The sequence below is a fragment of the Zootermopsis nevadensis genome, unplaced genomic scaffold (assembly GCF_977971745.1).
Source record: "Zootermopsis nevadensis isolate Lab colony 2312 unplaced genomic scaffold, Znev_1.0 Znev_ptg000027l, whole genome shotgun sequence".
Taxonomy (NCBI): Eukaryota; Metazoa; Arthropoda; class Insecta; order Blattodea; family Termopsidae; genus Zootermopsis; species Zootermopsis nevadensis.
Genome location: NW_028259159.1, coordinates 6,826,417 through 6,849,682, shown reverse-complemented (window position 1 = coordinate 6,849,682; position 23,266 = coordinate 6,826,417). Strand labels below are relative to the sequence as shown.

The following is a 23,266-nucleotide window of genomic DNA, read 5'->3' as shown; positions in this document are numbered from 1 at the left end:
CAACACAGAGTCAGAACAAAACAACAACAAAAAATGACACAACAAAAACAATAAGACACAACAAACAATAAGATACATCAACACAGAGACAGAACAAAACAATAAAAAGGACACAACAAAAACAATAAGACACAAAAAAAAACATCCCACTCAAAGTCAACCAACTCATAAATTACAAAACCATCCAACCTAAAGTACTTAAAATATATATATATATATATTAATAATAATAATACCACCTAGACATAAGACAATAACTGTAATGTATTACAAACGTCATGAACTGATGCACTCACACAACAATACAATGAGACACAACAATACAACATACCACACTCAAAATAAAACATCTGACACACCATACAACACCATTTCAAACAGAGACACTACTCCATGGCATTAGTTATCTGACACCGATGTATTCTCACGTCACGACCCACAGTTGGCCCGTGGAATACGGATTGACAACACGGTTGTATGGAGCCAGGACAAATCCCGAAGGAAGACGAAGCAAGTGGTGATATTAATTATTTGTTGCTTTTCTCAGGAGAAGTACCAGCAGGCAGCATCTGGAGAAAACACTTTCATTTACCGGTCCCTTACAAAAAGTCGACGAACAAAGGGAATATCATTTCTTTCGCTGCAGAAACAAAACACTGGATTTCTACAGGGTGTGCAATAGTTGTGTGAAGGAATAGAAGTGACGATATTTATAAGCTGCTTTCTCGAAGTAGGGAGATCGACGTCGATCTATAACGAGCTAGGCGCTGTGAGGAATGTAAGCTTGTTTGTCGGCGACCTTACTTCACAGGCGTTGTCTGCCGGATGCTGTAGGGGTTCTGTTGTTACTCTTAACAGCGTCTGAGCTCCCCCCCCCCGAACTCTGTGTCAATATTTACATATCTACGCCAGTTCCCTCATTTTAATGAAATTATTTTACCCTTAATTTATCACAGAACAAATCGCCCGTGTATTCATCAGAACTTTGTTTAACTTCGCCTCTTTTCTGTTGTATTTTTCTCCCATCTGCATTCCCGAGGATTTTTATATTGTAATTTTCCTACGTCGTTTATATTTTCGTTTGAAGACAAGAGCGAGGCATGTTCCTCTGCCGTCAGCGTAGTTTATGATGTCAGTATAGGCCCACATACTGTTAGGGTTAGTGAGTCCTTCTTGAAAAGCTTATAGTCGTATTTCTGACCAAGAAATCCCTTGCCTTCATTGAACCCGAAATTTAACGCAACTTTGACGTCATTCTTGAAGATGTTATCGCGGGAATTATTATGGATGACGAAATCGAGTATACGGCAGTGCCCAAAAGATTAACCTTTCAATGATGCCTCTTAGAGTATATTTTAGTTAGGCTATTACCTTTGCCTTATTTTTCTCGCTGTATCAGTAGCCGAGTACGGGCGGATAGACACTTGAAGCTCACCAAGTCGTGAGAGCTTTACTTCGGAACCCTGATGAACACTCCCTACACTTACAAATGTCAATGCTAGCGAGGACTGAGGAATTTGGCAGTATTAAACGTTGCACATACCTTGCATATACAAGGGCACACACAGTTTCTGTGGTCGCATCTCGGCAGTCTTTTGTTCGCGGAGCCCGTGAGATCAACGGGATTCAACATGTTTCACTGTACGACGGATAGAATTCGTCTTCCCCCCCCCCCCCCCCCCCTCGACCCCTCTGTTTCTTAAGCAGAATGAGTTTAAATCCAATTTTTACGTCAATTGGAATATTGAAACACACGGCCGGCTATGAATTGTCTATATTCGTGTGTCTGTATCTCCGGAAGCACCTGCTACCGCTCATCGATTATATACAGGATGTGCATAGAATATTTTCCCGTTTTCTTTTTGCTACAGTAATTTGCAATTTTCAACTAGATACCCACAGACAACACACAGTTCACAGATACTGATTGCAGAATTAAAACTGACTCAATATCTTACACATCAGTTTTGTACAGGGGGGCGTGGAGGCCGTTCACATGTTATCAGCCTCTTCACCGGCGTTAAAACCTATCTCGTGTAGCCACTTCACGGACTTTGTTTTATTATTCAGTGTTCTGTCTGACGACAGGTCCATATGAACAGGACCCTTCCATCCTTTTCTCGGACTGGGACCTGTTCATATACGTTCTTGGCAGATGATCCAGAAGTGGTTTGCCATTGCCTTCTTCTGTGTGTGAATGGAGTAATTGTTGGGATGCCACGGAGGAAAACTCCGTGTTGCCTAGACCACGGCCTTGCCCAACACAAGTTATAAATTCGGGCACCGCCGGGAATCGAACCCGAGACCCCAGGATTACAAGGACAGCTTTATTCCCGTTACTTTTTAATTTCGTTCTTATACAATGCGCTGTCAAGAGGAAGTAGATAGGGCGGGCTTAGACAAGCATCACGCGCAGAGAGCTCTGGGGAAGAAACTATATGTAAGACCAAGAAAGCGATGGAACGATAACATACCTATGAATCTAAGCTCGATTTGTGTGTGTGTGTGGACGTAAGGCGGATTTAAATTATTAAGAATCCCATGTGCAGTTGCCAGGTTTTGTATTCGATGTCGTGAACCTCTGGGTTAGGTTCAAGAGAGTTGGCTGATGGTTGTCGTGGACTAGTGACGGTGCACACCATAATGGATGGCGAATTGTGTAGTTAGTAATTTATGTTGAGGTAATTAAATATCTGATCTGTGCTTCGTGTTACCGCCTCAGACCGGCTCAGTATTCTCACTGTGATAAATGGAGACGTCAGAAACCACACAATTAAAATGTGGCACTGGCCCAGTATCTGATATATGTTCATGCCATTGAATTATCTTCACCAGACAACGCTCGCTTCGTCTCCACCCTCTGTCAAATGCACTTTGCGCATAGCAAGTGGATTCTTTTGTCCTGGTCTCAACTACAATATTCCATAGCCCCCTCTTCTCCTCCCCCCTCCACGGGGGCCCTCTGTCATGTGTCACATACAGTCGAACACTCCAGAACATAAGTGCAACCACTGGAAAGTCATCGATTAGATTGATTTTGCCCCAAACGAGCAAAATTATATGATTGGATCTGTATGTAGAGGTCCTCGTTCGACCTCCGTCTCGATAGACTCATTGTCTCGGAATATGTTCGGGAAATTTTTTCCCTATTTATCGCGTTTAAGTCACACGTAGGAGACGATAAATGCATACATAATTTTTTAGTCTGAAGGAAAAAAAAAAGATTTTTGTGGGTACCTACTAGAAGGTGGGAGGGTCTATAGTAACATGGCTTGTCTGTGAGAACGGCGTTAAACTGGTTCACGATAACGAACATTTCGCAGGCTTTTGTGAGTAGGGTAATGAAAATTCCTGTTCCACAGACCGCAGGGAAGTTTCTAACTATTTGAGTGGCTGTCGTCTTTTCAAGGACTCTGCTCTAAAGTGGTCTAACATTCGTAGATCAGTGATTGATTTGTAGTTTATTTAACAAAACTATTTCGACTGCACACCGGTCTTTAAATACGTTTTGAAACGTTTGAATTAAAGTACTTTTTTTTTTTAAACCCGGACTTTATAGCTCTTCGCCTCATTTCAGGCAATTATTTGGTTAATGCGAGTGAATACCTCGGTATGAAGGACCTCCTGCCAGGCGTGAAGCATATTGTGCCGTCGTTTCACCTTCGTTCTGCAAGTTGATAAATTGCCAAAGTTGTCTGCGGAGTTTCCAGGCCATTGTCTGCAGTTTCTTTCTCTGCAAACTTCTTCACGAAGTCCCTTCACGGAGCGGGCTGAAACTAAGTATAGCGTACTACACATGCTGAAAACACCAACTTATTTATGCGCTTAATATTATATAAACAGAATTAATGGGAGAAAAAGGAACGCAACAGGAGAAACTTTTTACCACAATGTGTGGGTTTGTGATAGACGCCAGTGTTCGCAGATTCATGCAAGAACAAGGCCACTCTCTGTCTGGCCGACAACAAATGAGCTCAGTTTCCATGGCAACCATCTTGGACGCTTCATTTTCTCTTGTATACTTGTTGCGGATTTCCCCAGTCAAATTCCGGGATGACCTGACCTTCTCCTTTCAAATCCTTTCATTGTAATGCATGATTTATATCCGAATTTATATGCCACATAACTGAGACAGCAAGTCTCTGCAAACTGGAATTTATTTTCTATAAATATAATTATTTTATTCCTTCTTTTATTTTTTATTCCTTTGGTTTATGCTTTTTTATATATTAAAATACATAATAAAATTCAGGTCAATACACAAAACTTGATTTAGATGTTAAAATTTAAAATTTAAATGTTAAAATTTAAAATTTAAATTTGCGCCATTCATCACTATAAGGATGTTACATCAGAGCGCTTTCATTCACTTCACAACATGTTTCGATGTAATACATCATCTTCAGGTGTTGTCTTTTAAAACTATTTTATATTATAATGCATGTCTTTCAATATATTCATTATTGTAGCAAGTGTTCCGCTGATCCTCCCGTTTTACGCATCTTATGTTTGTTTTGATTATTCTGTAAATAAATGTAATAAAATTTGGGAGTTATTTATTTTATATGCAAATAAGTTTTGGAATATGAACTATATTGTAACAGTAAGAACTCATATATTTTTCCTGTTTGTATTCCGTCGCATTGCCTTCCTAACACAAAACACAGTGAACACGTTTGTGCACTATTTCTTCAATCGTGCTGGTTTACAAAGCCCAACCTCTTCATCATCTTTCACTCTGTGCCCGCAGGCAGAGAGTGTCGTCCGAAGGAAACACGCCCTTAACAAAGCAACACACTCTCTTTCCTATTGCAGTTTCGCTGTAATCTGCTTTAATCTTGGCGAAGTTCTTAACGATGTCGTAAGAGCACTCTGACGACTGAGGAAGGAAGCACTCAACAATAAAGTCTTACGGTTTCCGAGACAACCAAAACTCTTCCCGTCTAGCCCACTACTCAGGGGTGACCACAGCATCTGTTCTTGTCTGTGGCGCGTGTTTCTTCTTCTCATTCTCTACCATTCATTCTCTCTTTTCATTTCTCTGTCCTTTCCTTCTTATCTTACCCTCTCTTTCCGTCTATTCTTTTGTCCTTCATCTCCTCTCTACAGTTATTTTCCATCTTTGTCTTCTTCTCAATCATCTGTCTCTGCATTTCTCGTTCTTTCTGTGAATCTTTTTAAATCTTATTTTGTCTTCAATTCCCCTGTTTCGTGTTCTCCCCCTCTGCTTAGCCCTCGCCTTAACAAGTGCCCACGGCTCACAGATAGTAAAGAAAGAAAGTCGGACGTACTTGTGCCGTTGCTGCGCCAAATCCGCGTGTCGCGTCCATTTTCTCGTCTCTGAGACGACGCACTCCGTCGTTTCCTCTTATTGTAACGACTTCTTCACTCTGCAGACAGTTCGGCTCTTTCCAGGGACCCAGGGCCCTCGAGAGTCCCCGATTGCCAGGGCATCCTTAGTATCGTATCTTGAGTCATGACGACTTGCTCGTCCTGTTGCAGATCCGACCACGATGGGCAGCTGACCCCGCACAGAGCCGGACTCTGTGTTTTAGTTTACGTCCGCGCCGCCCCAGAGTGACGATGGCTCTGCTCCTGCGTCGACGGTCCCTCCTCCTGAAGATTGTGCTGCTGATTTTCACCGCCTGGTTCACTGTCGCCTTCCTGCTGTACATGGAGCAGCGGGGGTCTCCCGCGGACAGTAACGCCGTCGTCAGACCTGGTGACTCGAACGTCGACCCTGCGTTACCTCATCCCGCTGCGCTGTCGAAGAAGATACCGGACTCCAGTTCTGAAAAGGGACTCCCGGCGGTAGTGCCTTCCGGTAATCAAAACGCGGCCCCAGAGGTGGACGCTGGTCCTGAGGAGGGGGTGGGGGGAGTGTTGGTCCCTCCCAGGGACCCTGACGAGGACTCGAGCAGTGTGAAGTACGGCGAGATGGGTAAACCAGTGGTACTGCCAACCAACATGTCGGCGGATGTGAAGAAGCTAGTAGACGAAGGCTGGCAAAAGAATGCCTTCAACCAGTACGTCAGCGACCTCATATCAGTCCGCCGGAAGTTGCCCGACCCGAGGGATCAGTGGTGAGTACGATGGATTTTTTCTTTGTTTGTTTGTGTGTCGCTCCTCTCATGTTCTGGCCCATAATTGCACTTTCCCACGAATGTAACCTTCCACCGCGACCCTGTAATTTTCGCACTTCAGAGACCGGCGATAAGGACCGGAAGCCCGCGTGCATACCGGAGTTTGGGCCAACTCAGCCTCCGATCCGATGTGTAGCGGGGTCTTTCCCCGTGCGTAAGGACTAGGGGTTATCCGTTGAAGCCCGAAAAAGAGAGAGAGAGAAGAGAGAAAGTGGGGGGAGTAGCGATAGGCACTACTGTTATAAATGGGGGAGGGGTATAAAGTTGGTTGTGGGCTACGAAGGTTCCCAGGCAGCGCCCGCTCGTCCTTCTGGTATGAATAAGTTTAGTGAGGACAAGGGATTTAGAAGGAGACAGGATGGGTTAAGAAATGGAGTAGGGTCTTTGCGTTAATGTTGAAGCCCGAAACTCATCTAAATTACATTTTAAGAATCCAGTCCGTACCGCGAAGAAAACACAACACTTCACCATTACGACGATCGACTGGTTAACGCTGTTTAAGGAACTAATCCCCGTTTACACTGAGGATCATACGAAACACATGAATATAAAATGAAGGGTTATTGATGAAACAGGTGGTGCGTATAGTTACCACAGGGCTTCAAAGGGTTATGGTATTTTCAGTCACCCACATGCGTTAATGTCGTGGAATGTTGTTTAGTACAGGAGAAATGCACGTCAGATTCTGAGTGTCTCTAGGATATCACGGGTCCTTGTTACTGACAGTACCCGTCTCGTTGACATCTCGGGGGGAGACAGGCGGGCGATTTCTGTACCACCGAAGAGCCCGCTTGTGCTCCTCATTTTAAATTCTCTTTGTTTATCACGGTTCTGTGAATCGCGGACTGATTCTTTGTCCTTCGTTCGGAATTCTGTACTCCGGTATTGGATGGTTCGAAACACGGTAGGAATGATCACGGAGGCGGAGAGGGGCCCCACCCGCACTGTTCTATTCAGATATACTAGATCTTCGCTCCCCGGGTATTTCCTGGGGATGAAACACAGGGTATTGTTGAAGTACCCAGACCAACAGTGGTCTGGGTGGAGGTCAGGACTTCTATTAAAGGAACGTCCTGGTAAAACCGCGCCATCGGACACGACACTGAGCCACTTTCGTCCATCCACCATCTTCAAAAAAGATTTCTCCTTTAAAATTATCTACCGTATCATTCCCCGTCTTTATGGTGGCAGATTTTAAAGACGTTGTACCACCAAATTTTCCTTTAGCATGTCTTGTATCCCCTAATTTAACTACGCTCCTCAAACATTGTTTCCTCCTTGAATAACCTCTCATTTAATTCGACTTTTAAAACAAATTTTTTTCGTTGATCCAGCCCCCCCACACACACGCACACAAGTGCACGCTTCGCTGCGTCACGGGACAGATGATGAACATCGATCAAGTCCGGAGCCGTAGTCACAATTCAGTAGCCGGAACTGCATGAGTGATTAAGGCACTGTTTCCACAGTAACAGGTACTTTCTTCAATAGTCGAATGACTTAAGGCTGATCGCCGAAGTTCCCCACGAAATTTCCGGCCCTTCACTGAACCCAAGGATTTATCGCCGTGATCACGAGTCGACCACACGCCAATTGCCTTGGGCCAATCCATCCTGTACTTGTCATACTTACTTTTTAAGATTAGTTTTTAATAATATCCTCCCGCTCATGATTAGGTCTTCCGAGTGTCAGTTCCTCGTACCGTGGGCTATCGCGTGGATTAGTGGTAGGTAATGTGGGGGATTATATGGGACCCATTCGGTCAGAAATCAGATTCGCGCGATTTCATGTAACGTGTTACGAAATTTCTTTCAAAACCGTTGTGAGGCGTTGGATAAGAAATATGACAGATAGAACTCCCCATTATGCCTTAATTTCAAGTGATGTTGTCTGGACCAGGATTTACCAATTCGGCTAATTTTATTTATGTCATAAATATGACGTCATGTGAAGGATTGGGGGGCCCCCCCTTTTTTAAAACAGTTTCCTTGATATGTTTAGACATTCGGTAGGACTCCTTGGACGAGGGATCGGCCCGTCGCAAAGCCTCTACCTGTACACAGGACAGCGCGACACAGAAAGACGCCGACAAACATCCATGCCTCGAGTGGGATTCGAACCCACGGGCCCAGTTTCCCATCGCACACGGTCACTACACGAAATTAAAGTTTCCGTCTTAAGGCCCTGCGACCTCGGAGTGTTTTCGCGCGTTTAATAACCGCCCGGTCGTTATTAAACGCGAGTCTCCGTTTAATCCAGACGTATTCCAGAAGTGTCACGCATGAAGGGCGTAAGTGTCCGACGACGTGAAACTGTGGTTTCAAGAGAGCGTAGAATTAAGAAATAGGAAGAAAGAGTAGAGGAAGGAATGAGAACTGAAAATAAGACACAAAGTGAGCTTAGAAATTATTCCACTACGTCAGCATTCAGTGTTTTGAAACGTAAGAGATTTGAAACAGCTTTGCTGTGGAATCCGTACAAACGATCATGACGGACATTGGCTCTTATACTCCATGATAACCGCCACGGTGGTCTAGCGGTTAGAACGCTAGGCTTGTAATCCTGGGGGCCTCGGGTTCGATTCCCGGCGGTGCCCGAATTTATAACTTGTGTTGGGCAAGGCCGTGGTCTAGGCAACACGGAGTTTTCCTCCGGGGGCTTCCCCGGTTTCTCCGTGGCATCCCATTCACACACAGAAGAAGGCAATGGCAAACCACTTCTGGATCATCTGCCAAGAACGTATATGAACAGGTCCCAGTCCGAGAAAAGGATGGAAGGATCCTGTTCATATGGACCTGTCGTCGGACAGAACACTAAATAATAATAACTCCATGATACTACCCGTTCAGACCGTCCCATATTCTGACGAGAGGTTCTAATGGTATTCTGCTGCTCTTAGCCCACTGTTGCCCTCACGCAGCCGGTCTGTTTCCCGGCCGATAAGGGCTGACGTATCTGCGCCCCCTGCTGTGGGGAGGGCGAGGCGGGGATGAGCGTGTGTTTTATACTGGAGCGAGGGGTAGCTGTGCGTAATGTAACCACCAGAGTTTCACATGGTAATCAGTGGTTTGGTCGCAAATAAAATAAAAATACATATGCACCCCGGAGAACATTTCGCTGCAATGGGTTGATATTCAGTAGTTTAATTTATGATCCAGTGTCGAACAGCGCCGTGCTCTGCTTAATATTTGAAGAGCATGTAATTTGACATTAAAACCAACATGTAGGTCTGTATATGGTGCATAATGTATTTATTATGTGTTTTAGCGTTCGTGGTGATTTTGATGCTTCTGACCGGCAGGTTTGAGTTTAATTCTGACATGGCCCTTCTTTTGTTCACCACGTGTCGCAGTTTCACGTGTCGACACGTGTTTTTGTTAAGATTCTTAGACGTGGCTTCAATAGGCGTGTCTGCATTCCAGACGTGACGAAAATTTCGGTGGTGGGATGGTTAGTTATTGTCATAAACCTCGTTACAGTGTACCTAGCTGAGTATGCAATTACACGAACTCCAGTTTTCAATAGCAGATTCCGTATTTAGCAGATTTGATCAGTTTCATAATACAAAAAAAAAAAAAAAAAAAAAAAAATGACCTAAGATTAATTTTAACATTTTGTATGATATTAGCGTAGCCACGGTGATCTAGCGGTTAGAACGCTGGCCTTGTAATCCTGGGGTCTCGGGTTCGATGCCCGAATTTATAACTTGTGTTGGGCAAGGCCGTGGTCTAGGCAACAAGGAGTTTTCCTCCGTGGCATCCCAACAATTACTCCATTCACACACACAAGAAGGCAATGGCAAACCACTTCTGGATCATCTGCCAAGAACGTATATGAACAGGTCTCAGTCCGAGAAAAGGATGGAAGGATCCTGTTCATATGGACCTGTCGTTAGACAGAACACTAAATAATAATAACTCCATGATATTAGCGAGATTTCACGTTCATGAAGAGCATCCATTACACGGGCATTAATTTCTGTTACATCCTTGGAGCTCTAGTCATTTAAAGTACTCATAAAAAATTATAATTGATAAAAAGTGCCATTATGAAATATGCCGATATTAAATTCTGTTCTGAGCCAGTTCAATCCAATCTCTATCTTTATCATACTAATGTAAGATTTATTTTAATACAGCCCTCATCTGTATTTAGTCCGTGTAGGTGGTATTTGCGTCATTACAGATGTAGCTGTTTCGTTGCCATGGTTACGAAATCAGAATCTCGTTTTTGAAAACTATGCATGCCACGAGATTTGAATTAGAAGATGAGACACTCTTTACGCATCGTGTTATGGAAGCTTTAAGACTCCCTTAAGCCTATGTCCCACTCATATTAAGGGCGGATGTCTTCGTACCACCTTCAAGAAGTCACTTAATTTTCACGAGGAAGTTGTTATTCTTAACAGGAGACACAATCAGCGCCTTCCGTTAAAGCGGCCCCTTCGGAAACGCTCTAAGGACGCAATCCTCCACGCCGCTCTAATGACGTCTATGATTGATGGTGACATGTCGTAGGGCAGGGTGTTTCCTGCTCTTAAACTTACCCCCTTTATACAGTAACAGCGTCGGATTAAAACTAAACCACCCCAAAATTTTCCTTTCGTATGAGCTGACACATTAATGACGAAATTTCTGCTAACGTAGGATTTTCGCGGGTAATGTAACAAAAGCTTGGCGAGGTATCGGGTTCTCACGGTGTCGGGGATTAAGCATGTCCGTCTAGTGGAGTGTTGCGCCGTGTCAGGAACGAAGTGTTGTTTATTTAACGATGCTCCATAAATCGCATTGCTTGTGTATAGGTGATAATTCTTCTTATGCTCTTTTATCTCATACGTTGGACATAGGGGCCTCCTTTCTGATCTGTTTCTTTTTATAAATTTTCTTAGGGACTTCTTGGAAGAGTGACCAGACCATCGCAAGGTTTCTACCCGAGACATGGCTGAGAAATGGCCGCTGAATTTTACATACGAAACATCTCGTTCATGCTCGTAAGGTTCTCTTACATGCCGTAAATCTACGACATGGGACCGCCGTCTCTACTTCCCCTCCGAAGGAAGTTTGTGCTACGGATTTTTTATCGCCCTTAAAAATCCGAAGACCTCGGCCGGGTTTGAACTCGCGAACCTTGGGTCCAGTGGCGAGCACGACGAAGTTTCCTTATCACTCATTCAAAACTACAAGCGTTTCATCTTATTATTCGTGTTTTTTCCGTCTAATCACAATTGTATATAAATAAAATTTATACATAAGATATTAAAATATCATTTATATATTTGGTACATCTTTTTACTACATGTTTCGGTTACATTGAACCATCTTCAGGTGTAAAGTTAAAAGTTAAAAATTATAATCTTATAAACTAAAACTTAATTACTGTTGTTGTGTAACTTCTGATGATGTTTACATTTTTAACTTTTAACTTTACACCTGAAGATGGTTCAATGTAACCGAAACATGTAGTAAAAAGTTGTACCAAATATGTAAATGATATTTTAATATCTTATGTATAATTTTATTTATATACAATTGTGATTAGACGGAAAAAAACACGAATAATTAAATTTTAATTCACAATATGACGAAATTATATCAACTTATGTTTCATTTTATTTATCTTGGTCTCATGTATATAAAATCCATCAGAACCACGGACAGACACACTGCTTCAGTGCCCAATGAGATTCGCACTGCGCCGCGTTTCCGATCGATCCGCCACTGAGACTGGCAATTTTTAATCCACCACTTTCCGAAACTATACATGGGGCGATGACAAATGATGGCCACCAGTAGCTCGCATGAAGACTGATGCTTTTTACAATCGTCAGCATTTTTATGTCCTGACTCACGAATATCGGATCTTATTGAATCCCTAGAAAAGTCTTTATTGTCGTCTCGGGAGGAACACGGTCTCGTGAATAATACTGCCTGCAAGTCTTAATTTGTGTTGATGATCTCAAAAGCGATCAACACTTGTCAGTAGTTGCATTACTTTATTCTCAATAAACATGATTATCCATAAAAATTTAGATGTAACAGAAGACAAAATGTACTCTCCTGAAGTGGCTATACGCCTTCTCGAGCAGCAGAGAAACAGATGTGGGTGGAAATTGCTCCATCCCCCGGTCGGTCTCTAATGTGCAGTTGAACGCAGAATGAAGCAGCCACTGCGCCTGCCAGCAGCTAGAATGCAGCACTCGATACTGTGCGTGCGTGTGTCATACCGAGTGTCTCAGGAATTATTTAAGTGGGGGAGGGAGGTATGTTGATGAATGCAAAATGGAAAATATTTTCGGACCATCGCGTACGATTTAGTGACGTGGTTTTGGTATATTTTGTGGTACTTTTAACACTCCCGAGTGTTTTAATTTAAATCGATTTGGAATGCACATTTGTTATTCTGAGCGCGAGGAACAGTTTCATGCAAGGTTTATATTTGAAATCCCAAACTAATACACAATTTCAATGACATGGGTTTAGTTGGGAGGATTATATTGAAGTAGATATTCGTGAGATTTTTTTCTTCTGAAAGTGCGATGTAGCTTAGAGTTGGAGTCTGCTATGTGGGAATTGCGCAATAATCACGAAATTATTTGAACAATTTGGCAAGTGTGATCTGTTCAAGGTAGCCATGTGTCATGGACTTGGTTGGTTGGTTAGTTAGGCAGTTATGCAGTTATGCCCTTGTTTCTGTAAGGGGGTAAAGCAGACAGAGCCTGAAACTCCACAATGCTTTGACACAGGGGCAAATTCTTCAGTGCCAAAAATGAGATACCTACTTTAGACAGCTCTGCCGAATCTTTATTATTTAAAAGTGAAAGGTCGTGTGTCCCCGTCTTCCAGAAGTTCTGTTACTTTTCATAATCCATAAGTCGAGTTACCATGGAAACACAAACAAAGAACGTATTAATTTATTCTAAGAATCTGAGCATGAAAGAGATTATTAGTTGTGATATTTGATAGGAGTTTGTGAAGTCTGTCTGAGTAAGCGTGTCTTAATAGGAGAGACTTTGTGACAAAAACAGTCTGGCCTAATGGCTGAAACAAGATGGATCGCTTTCCCGGCTCACACCTCTTATCTGCAAGGTAACGCAAAACCAACTTCAGTGTATGCCACAGACTTCCTGCGTCACAATTAACGACGGTGCTGCGACGGAGCAAGAACGGCGTATATCACAGAACACGGAAATAACGAAAATAAAAGCGTTGCTATGGAAACCGCTCCCCAAGGTTTTATTCAGCGTTCCATACACCAAAGATAAACCAGTCTGTGTTTTAATTTGCCGTTTAGCTTCTCAGATGTCACTGGAGCATCTCCTGCAATATTTTGCGGAGGGGAATTATTATTCCTCAGCACAATCCCGCAAGCTTGAGGACTGCCCCTTGTCGACTGTCTTCGTAAGGTGTAATATATTAGAGCCGTGCTGTACTTTATTTTTTTATTTGTAGTGTTTTGTTTGAGGACAGGTCCATATGAACAGGATCCTTCCATCCTTTTCTCGGACTCGGACCTGTTCATATACGTTCTTGGCAGATGATCCAGAAGTGGTTTGCCATTGCCTTCTTCTGTGTGTGAATGGAGTAATTGTTGGGATGCCACGGAGGAAAACTCCGTGTTGCCTAGACCACGGCCTTGCCCAACACAAGTTATAAATTCGGGCACCGCCGGGAATCGAACCCGAGACCCCCAGGATTACAAGGCCAGCGTTCTAACCGCTAGACCACCTCATCTTATTATTCTTTAGTGTTCTGTCTGACGACAGGTCCATATGAACAGGATCCTTCCATCCTTTTCTCAGACTGGGACCTGTTCATATACGTTCTTGGCAGATGATCCAGAAGTGGTTTGCCATTGCCTTCTTCTGTGTGTGAATGGAGTAATTGTTGGGAAGCCACGGAGGAAAACTCCGTGTTGCCTAGACCACGGCCTTGCCCAACACAAGTTATAAATTCGGGCACCGCCGGGAATCGAACCCTAGACCCCCAGGATTACAAGCCCAGCGTTCTAACCGCTAGACCACCGTGGAAAGCCGTGCTATACTGCGAGCAAAAAATTGGACTATGACAGAAGAGACAAAGAGTTTTTAGATTTGATGATGGGAAGAGAAAGGCCCAATGAAATGATGCGGCATTGGAATTTAGTTCAGTTTCGTTTCGTTGATTTCGTTAGATGACGGAAGTCGTCCCGGAAACTATCTTCCGGACTTGCCCCGGAATTCCGGTGTGCGTGAGAGGGCGTCGTGACCCTTGACCTCTGACCTGTTTCGACGGAGGTTTTCTATTTTTTTTTTGAGACGTACTTAGACCACTGTTGCACTGCTAACAGAATGAAATTGCGATTTCTCTTTCAAGGGACTTCGTTCTCATTGCACTCCTTAAGAGTTTTCATCCGTTTGTACCAAAGTCTGCGACCGAATGGTTGGCACTCCTGCTCCTTGTTCGAGAGGTCCTACTTCCAAATTTCGTCTCGGAGACAGGCTGTCCTGATTGAGGGTTTTCGTGGTCTTTCTCAGTCCCTCTAGTCAAATATCGGGATACCTTAAACTAGACCACGACAACTTCCTTCCATGTCCTTATAATTCATTGTCCACGGACCTACAGTCTGAGACCTAAACGGCGTCGTTAAATAAGCAACGAATTAGCTGTGGAAATGGTTCGGCCCTGTGTGTGGCCTCGCGTTGCACTTCACTTGATACGTACTGTACTGAAAAACTTCGTTGTTAATTTAAGGTCGATCAGAACCTGTGATTTCGAATCCGAAGTGACGGTCGTGTGGCACTTCAGAGACATCTACCTTTCTAAATGTAAATTTGGAATGGGTTATCGCGGACTGACACCCTCGTGGTCATTTTCTGGACCGTCGGTCCACAAGAAATTAACGGCTGCAACGAACCGGTCCACGCGTTTATCTGATCACACACGCTCATGTGTGTACGACATTCATGTTGGCTTGTGAGCTGCGAGACATTGTATATTTCTCTGGCCCTCTTCGCTCTTATCCCTGCTCTGGTTTGCGATCTCCAATTTTATCACCGAGCTTATTTTTTTTTAAAAAAAAATCTTCTGTTTCCTTACGCGGTCCTCATATCCCACCCCGAACTCGAGTATTAGCAGATTAATCCCAGAGCCTCGTCATTGAAATTAAGCCTTAGCTCATGTCCTGATCCGTGTTTCTCAGACACTACAACCATCTAGCCGTACGAACAAATATTGACTGACTGACTGGGGACTGTCAGGTTGTGTACATCGTTTCCATGGTGACCTACTTTGTTATACATGTAGGCTAAGAATTGTTTTAATTACGGATATCAGGTTTCTACATATTTCTCTTTATAATTAAACACGTAAAAGGGACTGTATGTCTGCAAAACTTGTTATAACATTGAAGACCTGATGGACTTCGTGTTTGGATCATGTTACTTCAGCCCCCACCTCGGTATCTTTCATGGACAAGCAAGTTGCTTTACTGCTAGGAATCTACTTCGGCTTTAAATCTTGTCCATGTTATCCTCAGTCGGGGTTTTAATGCGGATTCCAGGATAGTGTCATCAAATAGACATAAATTTCATCCTTGTAAGTCATAGATAGAATCAGTTGTTTCTGCAGTGTTCACGCGAAAGGCAGCGTCTGTGCTGAAGGCCGTGGTGGGGCGGCAACTTCTCCGACACTACATCTGTGCGTGTAGCCTAAACGTAACTCGGCAGGCGAACTGAGTACTATTTAGAATGTGATGAAATTGAAGGTTCGCCGTCGCGTGAGTTTGACGTGTAAACGAAGAACACGCGTGTGTGCGTGATTAATCTCGTGAAAGACATAATCGAAGCAGCAAATAGAATTTTAAATGTATTTACGTTTTGAAAAAATTATATTGCCATTATCGTCGCTGAGATCGTTGTATGTGTCAAACACTTTGTTTCTCCTCACCTGACTTTTTTAGGTGGATTAAATCTAGGAGAATTAGGTTGCAGTGACGTATATACGAATGGAGGAAATGAAAAAAAGCTTACAAAATTTTCATCTCTAAAGCTCAAGATTCGGGACGTAGACATCGAGTAGGTATAATATTAAAGATGTGCGGTGAGAGATTGTGGATTGGAATCACCTGGCTCAGGATAGAGTCTAGTGGCACCTCTTGTAAACACGCCAGTGAACCTCCGGGTTTCAGTTGAGCGAATCTTGGATATTATTAATATTATTATTAATATTCATTTTCCGTCACCGACACTGGTTCATGTGGTGTGACGTCAAACTGATCTACTGTCGCTCTGCCAGTCACACTGCCCGTTGAATGCCGCGAAGTTGCGGTTAGCATCCCATCATTCGAGGTGTCTATCCGATTATGACATCGATTAGCGTATCAAAGCCACGCCTGTCTCTCCATCAGCTCCATAAATCGTTTAAAACTGCCACGAAGTGCTATAAATTCGTTAATATGAACTTATTATAATTTAATTAGTAGAAATCGTAATTTTACTGCAGTCAATGCGTGCATCACATTTTGAATTCTGGTCCATCAGGCAGTTTTATTTGACTTTTTAAACTGGACGCGAACCACGTGACACGTTGTGACAATCGAGGCCTTCCTACGTGTACGCAGTGGTCAGCGTCGTGAAATACGAATCGTATGTATCCTGTCAAAGAATCCTTCCAGGTCCAAGAATTATTTAGAAGTTTTGTAATGTATAACTAATCACGAAGCCTTTTGGAAACATCTGGAACCCCCAGGGGTTTCACGGCACACACTTTGACAACCTCGCCTGATAAATTAATTTCATGTCATTTTATAATGACGTGTAGGATGTTAATAAGGTCGATAATCCCATGCGTTGCGAAACAGCGAACAATATTATATTATATTGTTTCTTCATTCGTTGTAGTATCACAGGTCACTAAAGGACAAGAACATCATAAGAAAAATGAAGACTAAAAATCATTAAAAATCAATAAAAAATCAGTAATTCAGTGAAAAGTTTTAATACATAACACCTGATGATGGCTATATATAGCCGAAACATGTCGTGTATGTTCCACATGTAAATCGAGTACTCGATAGGGAACGTAAAATGATATTTTAATCTTTTAATAATATTATATTGTGATTGACGGCTAATTTTAATATATTTTTAATACTATATAAATCACAATATGACGCATCTACAATATCTTAAAATAAATTAACTCGAAAACAAAATTAAAAATTTTGTTCCGTCACAAAATGTCAGTCGGTCGCGTGAACAATGCTTTGCATTGCGTACAAATTAACGAAATGCGTCTGCGATTCGTTGATTTCTGTCTTACTTCTGTCTTCCGTTTTATGTTTCACCCATCTCCAGCCTAACATGCACACACGTTTCATAAGAACGCGTCACACACTCTGCTTAAATGTATGTGCGTTTCCATGGTGATGGGTATAAAGGCTATCCAGGGCTGGTCGAAAATCTACCTAAAACACGGAATGACGCATGCCAGATTTGAATCAGCACATTTTAGTTGTTAAAACATAACACAAAAATAAGTAGAATATATCTTGTGGAATCCTCAATTCGCTGTGGATATATTTTCAGTGGTCACGAATTAGGCATTTTAAAGCCTGTTTTCCTACACCTCGTTTGCCTTTTTCTGTCTTGTAAGCCCATGATTCCACACTGGCCTGGACATGTCTCCTATGTAGGCCTAGTTTTTTCCCCCCGTCTATTGTCATGAGCACAGAACACGACAACCGATATATAGAGAGACAGAACAACGAGAATCATGGTTCATGTATTCCGGAACTTTTTGTGTTCACTGGATGAACATTGGCCTTCGTCTGACAATAGGCTATTGATAGAGTTTCGTTACTATCGAGATCAGTAGAAGTTGTGCTACGAATTTTATAACTCTTAAAAATCCATTGACTTCTGCCGGGTTTGAACCCGCGAACCGTGGGGGGGGGGTCCAGTGGCGAGTACACTGACCATTAGTCCACCGAGTTCCTGTTCTTTTATTGGTCTCGCGTTCTCCTGGTTGGACACCCCTTTACCAGTTTCAGCGTAGATCATCCAGGTCTCAGGAGGAGCGAGACTGCTCCCCGAGGGGCTTATCTACCCACAGGGTTAGGATGCTTCCAGGGAATGCACCCACCCGAGGTACCCTCTTGAAACGTTGCGATATCGAATTACGACCAAAGTCACTGCAGAGATTCGGCGATGTACAGAAATGTTGAAATGGACCGAAATCTTGTTGCCATGGAGACTGCAGACGGTGCGAGGGCAAGGATCACTCGGCTGACTGGTGTGCAGTCTAATTTGAGACGTCAGCTGCAATTGAGATGGGATTAGGGGTGTCCGTTGTTGCGAGTGAGGCCACAAGAGAGACTTTTTTTCTGCGTTCGCTGTGACAGGTACCGCCTGATGTATAGGCTCGCCAGGTCTGACAGTGCGGTCGGAGAAGTTGCCGCCCTACCACGGCGCTACGGCTTGCATGAGACACGAACGAAAAGCTTAATTTTTCCAAAAGTCGTTTCGAAGCGTCTGCCCTGAAATTTTGCATGTTCGATCTCCAGAAATACTTGTAGAATTTTCGGCCAAACTTTTGTACGCAGCTCAGTCCGTTCAGCGGCTACGCTACCCGATGGCCGGTGTTTGACTCCAGGCAGATGTTTTCATGTTCGCCACAACGTCCACACCGAATGTTGGCTCCTAAAGAGGGATCTTCCCCCCACCGAGTGAAGCTGACCGACCACTCACTGCCGTCTCGCGCTAATACTAAGAATATTTAGAAGCACAGTTAAAGAAATGGCCGAGTGGATGAATGCGTCTTCTTCCTTACGTTTTTGCACTTTATTAAATTACTGTTCGTGTCTTACACGTACAAATGTCTTTATAAAATACTCTTTTAGTTAAAGTATTTAAATTGTCCGCCTTCCACGAACGAAGAGGTATGCACAGTACGTCTTGATATTTCCAGGACTCTCTCTAGAGCAGAAGGGGGAGATGAGGAAAGGGGGAGGGGTGGTAAAGGAGACTGGAGAGGGGGGGAAAGGAACGGAAGAAGAGAGAGAATGAGAAGAAGATGAAGAAGAGACGCTTAATTACTGAAGTTTCCGTCAGTTTCTTTGATTCCCAGTCGTTTCTCCGTGTCCGCTGCTGGAGCTGATCTGTTACAGAGTGACGCTGTTTGGACGCCGAGAACACATTTCAGCCGCCCTCGTGTTCCATTTACCTGTCCTCTCTAGATAACGGAGGGCAGTGCTACAGAGGCACGCGTTGAGGCGAGACGGCCCAGTGTTTCACTCTCCTAATGAACTGCAAAACTGCATCGAAGCGGAATCCGATGTCCGTCCGCCTCTCCGACGGACACGTCGAACAGGGGTGCACAGAATGTTGTGTGTCTGGCACGGAAGGTTTATTTTTCAGCACGTAGTTAACATCATATATGCCGAAGGAAAAGTATAATTTGGGGCACTCTGTACGTTCTCCTGCGTGTCTCTCCTCGCGCCACCTGTGATGCGTCTGACACATTGCGCTGCCTTCGGGCGTGTGGATCGCGGGGGTGGCATTGATTACGGTGATTAGTTGGGGGAGACGCCCTGGAAATTACCTCGCAACCGCCGTGAAGGCTCGCCCATAAATTGGTGGCATCACGACTACAGGGTGTTCCAGAATAGCTCGTGCCGTACCCAAGAATACCGGAGACATTCATGTGTTAGGCGTTCTTTGCAGTTGAACGACATCGCACTTTATGTAGGTTCGTTGTATAGGATCTGAGGTTTTCACGGCGGTGAGTCCGATGATGGTTATCTTCTGTAAGTCTGATTGAAGTTGAAATACGTTCCACAGGTCCCTGCTGCCTCCATAATCAGGGGTTGGTGAACTTCTGCCAGACTACGCGGCGCAACAACCCGTAAGACAGCCATCTTTACTTTAGTTACAATTTACGAACGATCAAGTATTTGTCCCTACGCCCAAACCCGAAACATATTCTGTCTCGCGTCTTTCATCACATTGTTACAGTAGTGACATTGGAGACCATCGTTGCATTCTTTAGATTGTCATGATGACGTCATCGATAATGATCTGGCGTATACAACAGCAGCTTCGAAATCTTAGTTTACTCCGGAAAGTAAACCTTTCGAGTGTTGAAGTAGGAAGTGTTTGAGAACAAAACACAGCGGGAAATATTTGGTTCCAAGAAGGGCGGGGAAGTTCAGATATCGAGAGCAAGCTACTTCCTGCCCCTCCCTACCCCTCTCTTGCCTCTCCTTCTTTTCTCCTTCTGTTCGAACCTCGAGGAACACTGGAGAAGTTCACTAACTTAATTCATTTACTGGTTCGCGGTCAGAATGAAGTTGCCTCGGAACAGACGAGTCCGAATTCCGCCACTGTTCAGGCCGAGAAGCAATCTGCCGTCTGATTGGCTGAGCAGCTTCCTGCAAGTTCGCAGCTAATCTCAAAGCTCCCCACTCAATTTCCCCATATTCGGTAGTTTAATGGAAGAAGGACTTATGTCTCCAAGGGCTTGGCACATCTGCACCAAAGAAGCGGCTGCCAGATGCGTCAGCTGTTTCTTATTCTGTCTAGAAGATTAAAATGACGCAGTCACACGGTGGAGAAATGGTTTTTTTTCATAGTAGGCAGGCAGAGCAAATATTTCTGTATTTAATCTGCTTCAGTTGTTTTGTGAATTTCAGTTTGATTTTTTTTTTTTTACAAAAATGTACTCTGATTAGAAAACGATTATCTGTTTACATTTTAAATCAAGAGGCTACTCTGATCACCTAAAGAGGCCCTCATTAATGACGAAATCTCCGCACATCTGCTAAAAGATGGCGGGATGTGTAGGTATGTCAGTTGCTGTGTGATGTGACTAAGAAACTGAAGCGAGTATGAAGGGGTTGGCACTCCTGTTTCGTGTTTGAAACGTCGGTGTGAACTCCTACCAACTGACGGTGGGTTTTCAGAGTCACTGTCTGAAATCAGGCCTCAGAGGACTCCTTCTGAATCCATTCTAATTCATAACCGTCCTTTAACCCAGCTCTGTGTAGTGACGTGCTGATAACGCGCCTTTTTTTGTAATAGAAATTTGTAAGATATTGTAGGTGCGTCATATTGTGATTTTATTTAAAAATAGTATTAAAATATAATAAAATTGTCCGTAAATCACAATAAAGTAATATAAGATAATTAAAAAATAACAAATGTTGATACAATGTGAAAAACGAAGAAATAATAAGAAAATTAAAAATTAGTAATTGAATTAAGAGTTTATAACATACACTTGATGACGGCTCTATGAAAGCCGAAACATGTCGAGAATGTTCCATATGTAAATCGAGTACTCGATGCGGAACAAAGGATAATATTTTAACCATTTAATTATCTTATATTACTTTATTGTGATTGACGGACAATTTTAATATATTTTAATACTATTTTTAAATAGAAATTTGTGTAAATCAGGGGTCGGGATATTTCAGTGGGGCTTCGCAGTCGTGGGGTCAGGAACCTCCGCGTTGATCAGGCGACTTCTTCCAATTTTGCGCGGGGCTTGTAGCTCCTCGGGTCGATATCGTGTGTCAGAATAAAGGCGACGAGCAATTACACAAGTGTAATTGCGTTACTGGAGGGGGGGATGCGTGAGACGGGCTGTTTTACAGGTCCAGACTAGTAGATGAGCCTGCGACAGCGTGGAGAGGTAAATAATATCGGCGTGGCGTTCTTTGCGGCTGTGGATGGAAACGCGGAGTTCATATCCCCGTTTGGTAAAATCACGGGGACCGAGTCACCCCCCCCCCCACGTGCCAAAGCTAAGAGGGGGGCAAAAGGAGAAGAGAGGAGAAAAGATTATATAATTAACAGCTTCATAGTTTGAATTGTCCACCAGATGTCATTAGTGCGACGAAATCAAGGAATGGAATGGATGAGACACGCGGTTCGCTTTGGAAAAATCCACATCTGTTACTATTTTAGTCAGAAAATACGAAGGAAAGAGACAGCTTGGAAGATATAGAAGTGGATGGGAGCATGGTATTATGTGTACTAGACTAATGTGGGTCAAGGTAAGAGCCAGAGTAAACAAGGTAATGAATGTTTGTAGGATTCGAGGTTATCTCAGCGGTCTTCTGATGAATATTTGATTTACGAAAAAAAAAAGAGTAATGTTATTAACCAACTGAGCGACTGTCAGGTTTTCACTGACGTCACACCTGTTACAGTCGGTTCTGATTACACGCTGAAAGTTTAACGAGCTGTGTCTTAGACATGTACGAAATACGTCCCTTCAAGTTACCATGGTTACAGGGGTTGAAGATGAACAATTTCAAATCGGAAGCCTTTAAAGTTATAATGTGAATTGTGTATTTGTCGTGGTTTTTCTTCTGCTGACAACAGAAAGGAAGCATCGGGCCCTGTCCCCCTTAAAATCATTCAGTACAGAGATCCAGGGTATGAATCTTCAATTAACGTCGCTCAGAGAGGGACCGAGGGGGGGGGAACTTATTAATTTCGCAAGCAGTTCGCGTCTCCGAAGCAAAGTAAATGCAAATTAAGGCTTCCATTGCGGAACTCTGTCCTGCGACCAGGGGGAGACCTGAGCCGTCAAGGAGATCGACGGGATTCAGTTGGAACTTCGTCGTAACCAATGTTTTTTTAAAAAAAAATAAGTTTTTTTGGTTGAGTAAAAATTTACTTGGATATTATCCATCGTCTAGTAATAAAACGTAAAACGACGTTTCGGAGATGGGCCTCTATCTCCGAAACGTCGTTTTTTACGTTTTATATTTACTAGACGATGGATAATATCCAAGGAAATTTTTATTGAATTGACTCTTCACCATCGTCAAAAAGTTTTAGATTTTTTTGGTTGGTTCTTTAAACGAAGTTTCGTTACCTGCAGAGGTTTAGTAACGTTGCACGATATCTGAGGATTACCGCGTACGCGTAATGGGAATGAACAGCCGTGGCCTATTTCAAGGTGCAGGCACCCCTCGCTTTCATGGCACAGCGTCTCTCCTTAACAAACTAAGCTCGTAAAAGCGTCGAAGTTTGCCTTGAAGCGGGCGGAAGCGAGTTTATTTTTCCTATCGCTACTCGAATACGCCCTTCGACCAGCTAAAAAGTGATAAATATGAACCAATGTCCGATGATG

The 23,266-nt window shown here is 43.3% G+C and overlaps 1 protein-coding gene across 6 annotated transcripts in view; it reads left to right on the top strand.

The window, feature by feature from the left end:
- The window catches only part of Pgant9 (polypeptide N-acetylgalactosaminyltransferase 9), a 170,525-nt gene that overhangs the window by 121,677 nt on the left and 25,582 nt on the right, over positions 1 to 23,266 (top strand). For all 6 annotated transcript variants that reach the window (XM_022069421.2, XM_087356337.1, XM_087356335.1 and 3 more), the window contains one exon: positions 5,503 to 6,083. In XM_022069421.2, coding sequence (XP_021925113.1) covers positions 5,584 to 6,083 — 500 coding nt within the window. In that variant the 5' untranslated portion in view covers positions 5,503 to 5,583. The remainder of the gene's footprint in view (positions 1 to 5,502; positions 6,084 to 23,266) is intronic.